The sequence below is a fragment of the Dicentrarchus labrax genome, unplaced genomic scaffold (assembly GCF_905237075.1).
Source record: "Dicentrarchus labrax unplaced genomic scaffold, dlabrax2021, whole genome shotgun sequence".
Classification (NCBI taxonomy): domain Eukaryota; kingdom Metazoa; phylum Chordata; class Actinopteri; family Moronidae; genus Dicentrarchus; species Dicentrarchus labrax.
Window position 1 is genome coordinate 1,843,830 of NW_026136709.1, and position 13,486 is coordinate 1,857,315.

Sequence of the window (13,486 nt, forward strand, 5' to 3'; positions counted from 1 at the left end):
CGATGTAACTAACAAAATAAATAAATAAATAATAATAATAATTAAAGGTGTCCCTTGATTTTCTTACAGCAAAAAATGCACAGGACCACATACTGGTCACTCTGTCAAAACCATAGATAATGTTAAACAAGCACAACTCATCAACTTTTAGCACTGAAACATTTACATCATTTCCCTGTCTCACATGAAAAGAATGAAAATATTCTGAAAAACAAAGTGTCTCAAAGTCCTCTGCTAGAAGAAAATAGTCTCCATTAAGTGAAACAATGTCTCTTATCAGGCTAAATACTGGCAAATCCTCTATGTTTGAGCAAACCAGAAGGCCTGAGCGATATTCTGTCCCAAAACAAGTGATCCAAGATGTCACATCAACTTCACAGTCCAAGTCAACCTGTAGTTCTTCAGCAATTATCTCACCATTTGCTAGGGCATTGAGCTTTACAGTTTTCACTGGCCCACAGTCAATACTTTTGAAAGGTGTTCTTGAAAAACCTATGCTTGGCTTCATATCTCATTGTCCAAACATGAAGAATTGGACCTATTTTTCGAATGGACCTGGGATAATGAGTCATGAAATGATGTTTAGGAATCATTTTGCGATGTGGATAAAGCTCTTTGAAAAGTTGATGATGTTCAACAATGAGATGCTTCAGACATACAGTCATGCCATCAGTAACGACTGGAGAAAATATGATGTTCATAATTTGCAACAGAAGCAGCAAGAGTCTCCAGTGTGCATTTCCTTCTTGTACAACATCTCCAAATATCAAGGGCATATTCCGGATCAAGCAAAATGTCTGACTGGCATTAAGACCAATGCCGTTTCCAGTCTGCTCCAAGTTGATTCTGGTTAGTTGTTTTTTTCGCTCAACAAAGCCATAATTGTATGAATATATCCGGTTTCAAACATCTGTCTTGGATATGATGATGTTGTCTGTGAGGTAACCGAAAAGCAACTTTAGCTCAAATTGCCCCACTCCTTCCAATATGTCGTGCATAATGTCTACAGCATAGTTGTCAGAAACATCAAAGTATTGTAGATCATTGAGTAAACACATTTGCTTCACTCCAAATGTCGATGCCAGTGTAGGATCTGCCATGAGGTCATTGCAATGCTGAGCATGGAGTGCTTTATTGCGGAATGTTATTCTTGGATCATCATCACTGAAAACTGTCTGTGAGGTCTGTTTGTCTACCAGACAAAAATGGCAAAAATAGTTTGCATTGAATGATTCAACATACCCAAGTAGTGTGTGCAATCCCAAATTGTCCCCAGTTACTTGAGCAATTGTGCCACAAACTGGTTCATCAGAGAAAGGAACTTCCACTCCTGTGCACTCAAGGACTTTCAGATCATGTACAAGAGGCTCCAAGATGGTATTAAATCCATACCTCTTTACATCCGCAGTGTGAAAAAGTGCCAGAAGATGAATATTCATAAGAGCTGAGTTTATCTTTGGAGATAGATTTCGTAAAACAAAGTACATACTTCCAATCTTATGGATACCATGCTTGGATCCAAGTGGGTTTGCCATTTCAAAATCGTCGTAGAATACCTGTATTTGGAGAGAGTTTGTTTTTTTAGAGAAAAGGGGGTGATCTTTAAAATAGTTCCCATCACAGAAATCTTTATAAACCCCTGTTTTCTCACAAGGCTGCAAAATATGATCACAAATGTCCTTGTTGTTGAATATGAACTTCAGTGTTTCCAACAGAGGAATGTACACAAATTTGTCTGTTACAGTATGTGCCAGTGGCTCGATTCCTTCTGGTGTCATACCTCACTCCTAGAGCGACCTCGGCAGGTTCTACAAGACCACATTTCTCACTGAAATATTTTTTCCATTTTGTCTCAGTGTTAAGTTTGCTAAATGGATTTTCAAGACTGTCAAAATATTCATCAAATTTTGTTCTCATGCCCTCAACATCAGGTAGTAATTTGACCACATCTTCTCTAACATTTGAATGCAATTCCTCTACAAGCTCCTCCATATTTGCAACAACAGTCTTTACAACATTAGTAGCCACACCACTGCTTTGGAGTTTTGCAATAAGGGATGCACACATTTCTTGGGTATGTTGCCTGTTCTCAATACAGCTTTGAGAATTCACTGGTTGCTCTGAAATTAAAGTTGACACTGTTCGCTGATCATGTACAGCAACTGAAGGAGTAACTTGTTCATTATCAGCTGGATCTAGACTTTCAGCATTATGCTTGCAGTGAAGATGTTTTCTGAAGCCTGAAAAAGTGCAAAATCTGTGACGGCATCCATTCTGGTCACACACCAATTGAAACTGCTTACCAGGAAAAAAGGCATGGGAAAGTTTGAGATGGCGGACCAACTGCTGAATGCTGGGAAAACGGGATTTGCACACAAAGCATCTAAACATCACAAGTTCAGTTGAGGAGCTTTGCCCTGAGGTCCTTGACTCTGGGAGTTTCGTGAGAGAGCCCGATGTCGATGTTGTAGATGGTGGTCTGCACAAATGTGAACCTGGTGTTTAAGGCCTGGTCATAGGAGACACCAAACACATAATGTGCCTTGAAAAGTTCATCAAAGGCTGAGAGGGAAGACCTGGCCTTGCAGGGAACGAGCTCATTATCCATCGCAATGTAGTATTCATGGATGCTGTTTCTTGTCGTCCCAACTGCCAGGATGTAGGGATGCCTCCGCTGGTCTGGACCAGAGTGTTCCTCAAGGCTGCGACATGACTGCAAGATGACAAAAAGTATTATTACACATAATATTTATTAATTTTATTTTCACAAGGCCTCGACATGGAGATGACACTGAAAAGAAACCGGTGCATTGCAAAAATAATTACCTCCACACCATTCATTCTGAAGAACTAAACAAGGAACTTGAACTGAACTCTATCCTATAAGAAGTTGTCGCAAACTGTTGTGTTTACATATCACATGCTATTTATTCTGGTATTTGTGGGACATCACTTGTCTAAGTGCTGGACTTTAGAGATTCAGATATTTCCAAACTGAGGATTGGATCTATCCAGTATGTATGTTGAAGAGTCATGCTACCGCATCGCTTCCCCTGCATATTGGATGGTTTAAAAAAAAAACAATCAGGATACACTTACTTTATGAAACTTCACTACACGATCCACAGCTTCCCGGATACTGATTTTGACAGCTCCCTTCTTTCCACTTGGAGGTGGTGGCAGGAGGTAGACCAGCAGGAGAAGTGAGGCCATGTCACTATCCCAACCTGAAAAGGGAGCACATGCTTTGAGCATGAAATACACCTGACGAAATCCCATGACACAACCTTAAAGGTTCAAAAAGTTCCTGTCAATAGTCAGCATCTAAAAAAGTGGCCAAATACAAACAGGATATTATTTTATATCACTTACCTGGCACTTCATCATCCTCATCAGGGTTCTCCTCTGCAGACTGAATGAGGTAGTCAAGAAGTGGTGTTTTGCTGAGGTTTTTGGCTTGCTCTATTACTTTTGCCTTCAGGAGTGTTCCCCATTTCTCAAGGAGTTTTGAAGAAGTCTCAGCTCCAAACAACAGCTCAAAGTCCTGCAAGACCTAAAGGGGAGAAATCATGTTTAGGTTTATTTGATGGTGGTAGCACTGGGCGGAAATAACAATCATCATCTTTATAATGCTGTTTTTGACAGAGAATACATTTTAAACATAATGTGAATTTACCAGGCCTTTTTTGTCAAGGAACCTTGGGAACACTGCAAGTACTGTGCTGCATCGCTCAGGATCGTGGATCAGCTTTTGTCTGTGGTTGAAGGTTGCTCTCATTTTCATGAAGATCTGTTCTTTGTCTGTGCTGTGTTTCAGTAGAGATATGGCCTTGCAACATTGGTCTCCCTCCAGCTGGTGCTCTTTAGACACTTCTCTTTCCAACTCTGGTCCGCTGCTGTCTGAGGTGTGAGAGCTCTTTCTCCTAAATCCACTGCTACTACCACTGCTGAGGTCCCGCTGTGTGTTTTTAAGCTTCCAGGCAATGTAGCCCGCATCAAAGAAATGTTCCTAAAAAACAATAAAGTTGGAAATAAAGACATTTCAGCATGATTCAATATAGATACCAGTAGAAAGAAGTGTTAAGATTTACCATCAAGAATATTAATTGAGCCCTTGCTGCTTGTACACCTAGCAATGTTGGTAATAAAGAAGCCTTCCTACATTACTCCTAAGAAACTGCTAGTCTTGATAACTATAACATGAAAATTTGGGAAACATTAACCACACTTAATATACTCACATAGCCTTTTTTGGAGTAGGGATCTTTTAGAGAAGGAAACAGTGTTACAATCCCTAATGCATACTGTGTTTTGTCCTTTGGTGGAGCGCATCTGTGTGGAAAATGATAGGTTGCATTGAGGGGGAAAACAAATAAAATAATCAGTACAATGGTGATACCAAACATGTAAACTCAAACTATATGAACGAAAATTAGAACTACAAGAGTCAAACCATACAGTTTTGTACAAGCATATTGTTTTAAACCAAAATTTTGCTGAGGCTGAGAGGGTATACACTGGTATTCTCATGACATTTTTCTTGCCAATATGGCACAAGGCTGCAGTTCATTGGCCGTGCTTGTCATTTATCAATTATCACCTGCTATTTGATAAACTGTTTTCAAAAGCAAAATGTCTACAGTCAAATACTATGAATATAGTCTTCAATAAATCATGCACCATAAAGTATTTTACTTACCCATACTTTTCCACCATATCAGCAACAATGATGTTGACAAGATCACAGCGTGTCCGGTCCTTCATCTCTCCTCTCATTGCATATTCTTTAAGTATCTTCTCCCCTCCAGGCTTTTGTTCCAGAACTCTCTTGACAAGCTTGACAACAGGAATCAGAAAAAATTAGATCAGCATACCAAAAAATTTTATGCCAAAACATACAAAATTTACAACATAAAGAGACCTAAAAAAACACCACCTCTTAGGCCTGTGAAGAACTGTCATCAATATGCTGACTTTGTGGACTTCAGAATGGCTCCTTCTCTTTTTGGAGACAGAAAGGAATCAATGTGCCGTCTTTTTGGGGACATCAGAGAAGTATCACTCTCTGATGAGCGTGAAGATAGTGACAAGGTGTCTGTGCATGAGGATGGGACAGGAGAGTCTGAAAAGAGGGAACAATATTTTTAAAAAAATTTTCACTTGTGATTTCATTAATCGATCCACATGTTCAGTTGAGAGGAGATGAGAGAGTGGGCAGACAGGGAAAAGTTTTTCTTTGCCAGTTATAGATTATAGAGTTTTGATGGTTGATATGGCCACATTTTAAGCACAACTCCTTTTTGTGAGGGAAAGTCAATTACAACAGCTACATGTTGCAAATGTAACCCTTCGATGGACAATACAATCAAATGACCATTTACCAGTGACTGAAAGAACATCAACAATCGTCCACAGGATGTCCGTTTTTTCCTCCAGGATGTCGCTGAAGACCTCTTCATCGACCTCTGTTCCAGTGTCATCCAGCACATATATGTCTGTCTCAGTGGGTATGCTGAACTTCACTTTAGTTTGAATACAAAAAAAAAGTTAAATGAAACCTGGAATGCATTTTACTGAGGTAAATAATGAGCTTTCAAGCTCTTATTATTGTAGTGTACATGAAGATGAAAACATTACATAATCCATGGAGAAGCCCCTCTCAGTTCCCTATACAATGGCCGCTCTGTGGTAGCTATCCAGAGTAGTTAAAGGCCATTTCCAGTCATAATCAATGTTTGTCTCTGTAATCAATCCATACACCCAACTACAGCGTGTGGACATTTATATTCAGTTTTGTTCAAGAAGTGATAATTTTATCAATGTTAACGTATGGGCAGCGGGCATATTTAAAAATTGTTCTGTTCTTGCGAGTTTCCTAATTTGTCCGTTCACTTTTTAAAAAAAATCGTCTTAAAAAGATAATGCGGACACTGCGGTAAGTTTGAATTTGGTTAAAATTATCTTTTTAAACAATTTTTTCTTTTCAAAAATGAACAGACAAATGATGAAACTAACTATTTTTAAATATGCCCGGTGCCCATATGTTAACATTAGAGGTGTTGAAATTAATCAAATAATCGATGCATCACGATGCAGACATGGACGATGCTGCATCGATGCAGTGGCCGACCATAATCGATTATAACGCAATGATGTCGCTCGTTAATTTTCCGGCCGCGGCATAAACATTCAAATGAAAAATAACATTCTCAGTAGCCTAACCCGTTTCATCTAGACCAGTACTTCTCAAATAGTGGGGCGCGACAGGCAGGGGGGACTGACGGGGGAGGAGAGATGGAGAAGTTTCTGACAGGAGTAAAAAGAAAAACGGAGAAGACGTCAGAGGCAAGAACAGGAAGTGACGGTAACCGGCAGAAACCTAATAAGAGCAGGAAATATGACGAAGCCTACACAGCCTTTGGGTTTACCGTGAATACAGTTTGGAAATGAGGAAAGACCTGTGTGTGTTTTATGTTTAAAAACTCTGGCAGCGGACAGCATGAAACCACACAAATTAAGACGGCGCCTGGAGACCTTACACCCCAGTAATGTCAATAAGCCACTGGACTACAACTTACACCTAGCCAAATGGCTCAACTTACCCCAGAGCTACCATTTTGACTTTATTAGTCCCCACAGCTAAAATGGGGTACTTTTATGCTAGGTTTACCTCATGTTGTAGCTCATAGATACCACAATTGATGTATAAAACAAATTCAAAATGATTTATTTTGGTCTAAACACAATTCTCATGAAACTTATGATAGATTAAATTCCCTTTCAAGAGTGAAAAATGATTTTTTGGAAATAAATATCTAACCTCTTTACCCATGTGGTTCTAACCTTCACAGACTCCATGAACTGATGCCTTCCTCCTAAATATTTGGTCACATGATCAATGTTTTTTACCATTTCCTAGCAACAAGGGGTGGCTCAACTTACCCCACTCTGCCCTACTGCCCCTCTGTCTAATGACACGATCGGGAGACGTGTGTGTGTGTGTGTGTGTGTGTGCGCTGTCTGCTGTGTTCAGACTGTTAAATAAAAAAGATTGTTTATATCTTACTACTTGTATTTTTGGATGAAAACAACCATATGAAGTAATATAGAAAACTGTATTATATTGAACTATACAGTATCTTAATGCATTCCGTCAAGTCAAATATCTTATATGGCTTTAATAGAAAAATGGATTTGAAGCATCGTGATGCATCGAGGAATCAAATCGCTGACATGATAATCGTAATCGAATCGGGAGATCAGTGACAATTCACACCTCTAGTTAACATTGACAAAATGATGGGATTCTTGAACAACACTGAACACAAACGTCCACACGCTGCAGTTGGGTAACTTTTACGCGCTGGCCATTATTTTTAAATATGACTTTCTTGATTTTGACTTTGTATTGAAACAAAGTTACATACAATAAAAAAAAAAAAACAGATGCAAATATATATTACCTGTTGGCGGTTCTAGTGTTAAATGTGGTGCACAAATTAAATTCACATTGTCACTGAAGCACAAACAATAACTTACCCTCTTTGAAAAATTCTGCATGTGAGGCTCCATTAAGTTTAATGAACTTTCCCTGGTATTGCACTTTGAACAGCATTGTTGTCATCCTTCCACTATTACAACAACAACAACAACAAAAAAGAGTAATTGATTTAGCATCACTGCACATATGCACCAAATGCAGTGCAGAGTTAAACTTGAAGTTAACCACTAAATGTGCAGTTTCGAGCGGGAGCCGGAGGCTTTGAAATAGCTTCGAGAACTACAGCTATCCTTATGCTTCACTACGGCTAGCATTACAACAACGACAACAATTATAATATATTAAATGTTTGCAATGGCTTTACCGTTGATATAGCAAGTTCGCTAAACTAAATTGAAGCCACGTGCCTCATTAGCATTAGCTAAGAAGGTTTAGCGTTAATTGAAGACACTTGCCTCGTAGCGTTAGCTATTAAGTTTGACGTTAGCTAAAAACGTTAGCATTTTTAAGTTGATTATGAGAACTGAAATACAAAAAAAGCTGAATATTCTGCATTCAGGGTTTCTGCAGGTTTGAACAATCAAGACTTTAAGACCTTTTTAAGTCCCATTATGAATTAAATTTCAGACCTGTATGAAGTAACGTTACACATGCACAACTAACTACGAAACATACTAATACATTTCTCAAAAAATATATATAAACTTTTTTTTTAAAGGCAACAGAGGAAGCGGTAAATGAACATAGATATTTAAGACTTTACTAAATGTAATTTAAGATCTAGTATGCAACATATCGACATATTTAAGACTTCTTAAAATCCTGCAGAAACCCTGTGCATTATTCACTTGGTACTTTCTTTCCTACATTCCTGTGAAGCTGATATAACAAAAACGTCTCGTTGGGGATATGGCTTCACTCCTCTCTCGTCGACCGCCACCGTCTCTGCCGTAGTGTGGAAGAGGACAAGTGGTCACATGTGTCTGGATTCAACCAATGAGAAGGCGCAGCGACCTGATGACGAATCGAAACCTAAACCTACATGCGGCCGGGAAAGTATCAATCAACAGTTGGACTCTCAGGGAGTCCATCATCCTAAAATAAACACTTCAATAACTCTACACCAGCATTACACTTAGAGACAACACCAAAGAGTGTTTCTGGTACACCCCGAAAAGTGTACTTAGTGTCTATTTGACACCAAAGTGTATAAAATTCTTCTGGTCATCAAAACTCTGGGATTTTAACTCTTTGGCATTTGCTGTGTATCAAAAATAGACTGCTTATAGTCAGTCTGACATTATACCAGCAACATATAACCTTTCACTACAGTTTCAATGTCTATATCTGTAGAATATGTCAATGACATGGAAAAACATATAAATGTGTTTTTTAACTCAACACCTCCTGTATCCGTTTGATATTAAAAGCTTTCTTGTATTCCTGTAGACAGAATCCATGTTAATGGGGCTTTAATTGAACTGCATTATCAAAGACAAACTCAGTACAGAGAGATAGTGCTGGCAGCAGATCGGCACAACATAGTTTGTTCTTTGTACTTTTTAAAATGAAAGCCCATATTATTGAATAGCCGCATCCTGATCTGCCAGCCCTAGAGTAAAGGTTTGATTAAGGATTGTAGTGCTCATGTAACATTATCACACTACTCCAACAATGCTCCTCTAGCAGTTAAAGTCTTAATTCACACAACTGCTAGAGGAGTATGTCAGGAGAAAGGGGTCATATTAGGCATTTGAAGTGAAGTCATTTTCCTTGGGAAGGACAGTCTTCTACTTTCTTTTGATGCTGTTTTTCCACGAGATTTCTGTTTGTTGGTTTGGATCTAAAACTTGAGTATGCATCAATTAGGTTGTGTGTGCAAAAGATTTCCAAACAGCATCAATTAATTTGGCCAACCATGATGAATCTGTGGTATTTCTCTTAGTAGGGTTAGGATGCTCCTCTCTGCTGATACCACACTTTGTGATTTAGGCTAATGAGCCTGCATAATGGCCCAATTTTACATACTAATCTGCTGCTTTACACACTGCACTAGCATGAGTCACTTTGGATAAAAGTTTATTTTTAATGTGTCAAAAAAAACCTACGAAATTAAAAAGGGGTCAGCGTTTTTGTGTAATTATTATCCTGGCCCAGTTGTTGCTGTTTAAAGACATGGTGCTGAAATAAAAGCAGCAGGTGACAGGGGTGACACAGCCAGTATTTCTCCCTAATGCAACCCTACAGTAGCTGATAAAGATAGGATTTAGCAAGGAAGTGCCAATTATGCTAATTATTTTTCACTGGCTTGCAAATGAGCACCAAGTTAAATATAATGTATTAAAATCACGGTGCATTTTTGTACACAAGCTGAGAATAGATGGGTGGGGGGCAGAGGGGATGGTTGGGGGTTGAAGATGAAAGGGAATACTTTGGCTACCTAATGTATCAGCTTCAGTGCATTATGCACATTTCACGAAAAAAATGCAGCTTTTTAGCCACATTTGTGATACAATTGAATCTGAGAGAAAAGAAGGGAGGACCAAAGTAAAGAGATACAAGGGGAGCAGAGTGGAAATTGATGCTTTATAAGCTGAAGAATTCCTCACAGGGAAAAAAAAGATGTTGAAGTGTTGAGTCCTCAGCTCCAGAATGCCAAGGCACTGCAGAATTGCCTTCCCTCTTTGCATTAGCTATACTTTGATCCAGAGAAACTTTTAATGAGTGTATCACTCCCTAGATTACAAGCAATCAGTAGTAAGGAGGTCAAAGCTATTAGAGCCATTGTCTCCTGACAGTGCCAAATATCCATATACACCTGGAATGATCAGGGAGAGAAGTGCTACGGAAGCTAGAGTTGTTTCATACTTAGACAAGATCAGGGGGTAAATAAGGAATGCAAACAGGATATAAATGATCGGAGCAATGAAAACATGAAGTACTTCTTGAAGAGTGACTTCTGTTCAACAGATAAGAGGCTTTGAGGCTATTCTAGCACTGTGGAATTGAGAAGAAAAAGTGTGGATTACCAAATCCCTTTCAGCCGAAGTTATTTACAAGTGCATTCAACCACCACACAACACTTTGGTACAGTTGGTCCTAAACCAACAACATATTAAAGGTTGTGTGTGCAACCTTTATGAGGATCTATTGTCAGAAATTGAATATAATATTCATAGGTATGTTGAACCGCCATGTTTCTACAGTAAACCAGAAGGGACAAACCAAACACTGGTTGTAGATAAACCTAGATGAATTTTCACTTTTTTGTTTCTCCACATTTCCTTCATTCTGGAACAGGTTGACATTTATGTCAATGCCTACATCCAGGAAAGCTGTTCTGAACAGTTTCACATTAATTTTATTTTACACATTTTACACATTTAGCCTTGTCTATGATCTAATGTTGTGATCCTTCATATAAGATAAGATAAGATAAGAAAACCTTTATTTGTCCCGCAATGGGGAAATTGCAGTTTGCAACAGCATACAGAAAAGGGCAGAATAAAAAAATAACAAGAGCACAAAGAGTAGCTTATAAAAGATAAATAATATATATATTATATTATATTATATAATTGATTCAGCTGTGTCTCACTCTAATAACTCTTTATTTCCTTTACATTCATGTTGAGACTAGCAGAGGACTTTAACATTGATGCATAAAAAGCTCTAATTGGTGTATAAAATTTAACAGAAGGCAGGAAATGACATGTATGACACTCAAAAATCGCACGAGGGAGGACCCCAAGACCCCCTGCTTCATTTGTGTACCCCATGGCATGAGGCTGCTGCCAAGGTGTCCCTGGTTTTTCCACGCTGTAGGTGGCAACCCTAGTTGGAGTGCAAAACAACTTTGTATTGCTGAGCATATACTCATTTAAATAAAACATAGGCTACTGTATGTGTATACGGGGTGCTACAACACTAGCTGCAGTGTTCACATTGCATTCTTTTCATCATCCATTCATCCATTCATCCTTTAATGGAGGCTTAGGAGGCAGATTTTTGTTAAATTATTCCTAGATAACAATTTCTTCCTTGAGCTCATTTGCATGGCAAAACATAAAGCCGTAACTATATAGTTAATGTTGAGATTACAATAGAACAAGAACAAAAGTGGATAGCTATGCTTGCAGCTCTGTGATGCTCGGTGATGCTAATGCTAATGACAATGAAAATGTCATTAGCATGTCAAAAAAATGTGAAAATGTTGATGTTTATCAGGTAACATTTGCAGTGGTTTCTGTCATGATTTAGCTCCTTAATTACCACCATGCACAACAATGCTGGATGTGTTGGAGTGCTATAATAACACATACTGGATGTACAGCTACAACACAAGCTACATAGTCACTAGTGGCCCTTCATGGAGGATAGGAGGTAGATCATGGCTAAATCATTCCTTGAGAACAATATCTTTCTTGAGAAGTTCTCCTAACAGCTTGTTCACTTCAGTTGCGTCCACGTTGCATGTGTGTGGCAGAACGTCTTGATTTTTATCTAGATTTTTTACTATGTCACTATGTGAGCAAGCCGTAACTCAGTTGGACAAGCTATTTAAGAACGAATAGGTTCTTGCACGAGGCCCATTGTGATTGGTGCATCTAAAAACAACAGGAAGTAAGTGTAGTTTGGTCGCTGATTTGGCTACTTATCTCGATTAGAGTGACAGCAGTGGCTTGAGTCTGAAGCTGAACGAGCAGCTGAGGATACCTTCATTCATTCTATTTGATGAAGGCTGTACAGCTTTGATGTCACTAACACATAGACAAGATGGTACATGTTCTAATAATAATAATCATATCCCTTATCTAGTTGGTAGTGTGCAAGTGAAATCAACTGCAGTGTTTAGAGTAAAAATAACCTGTAGACACAGCCAGCAGTGCAGAGGATCAGGTCAGGGCTACTTTGTGGGGACTGCATCATCACAAAAAGGCTTCTTGGCTGTCTGGGCAGGAGTCACTATTGTCTTATCAGTAGTGATGGAATGGTCTTTCAGGGGGCAACTCTCCAATAAAACCTAGTTCCTTCGTCCTGCTGAGGCTGAATTTTGAAGTGCTGAGGAAACATCAAGTATTAGTGCTATGATATCATATGGAAACAAACTTCTTTCAGTCTGATTTAAGGAGAAACATCAACATTTTCAGAGGGTATTATCACTACAGTGTTTTAAAAATGCTACAGAATTCCAATGTGCAAAACTGACTTACTAACACAAAATGCCAGTCTAAGTGCCAAACAATAAATCAGAGGTTCAGTCTTCAGAATATAGCCACCACAAAAAGAAATAAAGAAGCTTGGGTCTTTAAGTTTTGTAAACAAAGAAATCTGCATTCAAAAATTGGTAAAACTCCTTAAAGTGACAAATTAAACAATTCAATTGCAGTGAATTATCTCAACAAAAGATTAAAGACTGGCTGGTGAAACTGTTTTAGTTTATTTAAATACATAAACTTTTTTTTATTTGTATTTTTTTAAGGTGTACAATATAAAATCTGTAAATTAATAAATAAATTAACCAGGTAAATTAATGTCATGTATCCATTGATTTTGGCAGTTTTGATCGTCCTGGCACAGTGATTCTTCCAGACTTTGCGGACAATATTGTAAAACATTAGTCAGCCTTCCAACAAACACATGCAGATGCAATTTTAGAACTGATTTACTTGTTCTATGCTTGTTGACTTTGAGTAAATTGGCCACTGTTTACAACAGTCGTTGTGAGTTTACTTTCTCAATATCGATTTATTATTGTTTGCATCGCTCTCATTGTTGCGGTGTCCCAGGACCCAGAGCGGGGTAGGAACATCTGTTGCTGGCCCCGCGAGGCCATCAACATCCACAGCTTTGCCAAAATCACTTCTAATGTCAGCACAGAATGAATGAAGCCAAAGCAGCATACGATGGCACTGCACAGAATGCAAATACACATATCTGTCCACATAAATATGAGCCTTTTTCTCTCACTCTTCACACCCCGAG

At 38.6% G+C, this 13,486-nt stretch overlaps 1 protein-coding gene across 1 annotated transcript; it reads right to left on the reverse strand.

Moving 5' to 3' along the window:
- Nucleotides 1-2,398: 2,398 nt before the first annotated feature.
- LOC127369798 (uncharacterized) lies at nucleotides 2,399-4,764 on the reverse strand. The gene is made up of 5 exons (XM_051411535.1): nucleotides 4,700-4,764; nucleotides 4,242-4,332; nucleotides 3,373-3,553; nucleotides 3,100-3,227; nucleotides 2,399-2,713 (listed from the first exon to the last, which is right to left on the reverse strand). The coding sequence occupies exons 1-5, from the start codon at nucleotides 4,762-4,764 to the stop codon at nucleotides 2,399-2,401; spliced, it is 780 nt and encodes a 259-aa protein (XP_051267495.1).
- Nucleotides 4,765-13,486: the final 8,722 nt, after the last annotated feature.

What these genes read in the sequence shown, in the direction of transcription:
- LOC127369798 (XM_051411535.1), bottom strand. Translation starts at nt 4,764, where the DNA reads ATGAAGGACCGGACACGCTGTGATCTTGTCAACATCATTGTTGCTGAT. An exon ending in GATATGGTGGAAAAGTATGG is followed by an intron (nt 4,333 to 4,699) that starts GTAAGTAAAATA and finishes TTTTCCACACAG; the next exon opens with ATGCGCTCCACCAAAGGACA. An exon ending in GTGTAGTGAAGTTTCATAAA is followed by an intron (nt 2,714 to 3,099) that starts GTAAGTGTATCC and finishes GTCATCTTGCAG; the next exon opens with TCATGTCGCAGCCTTGAGGA.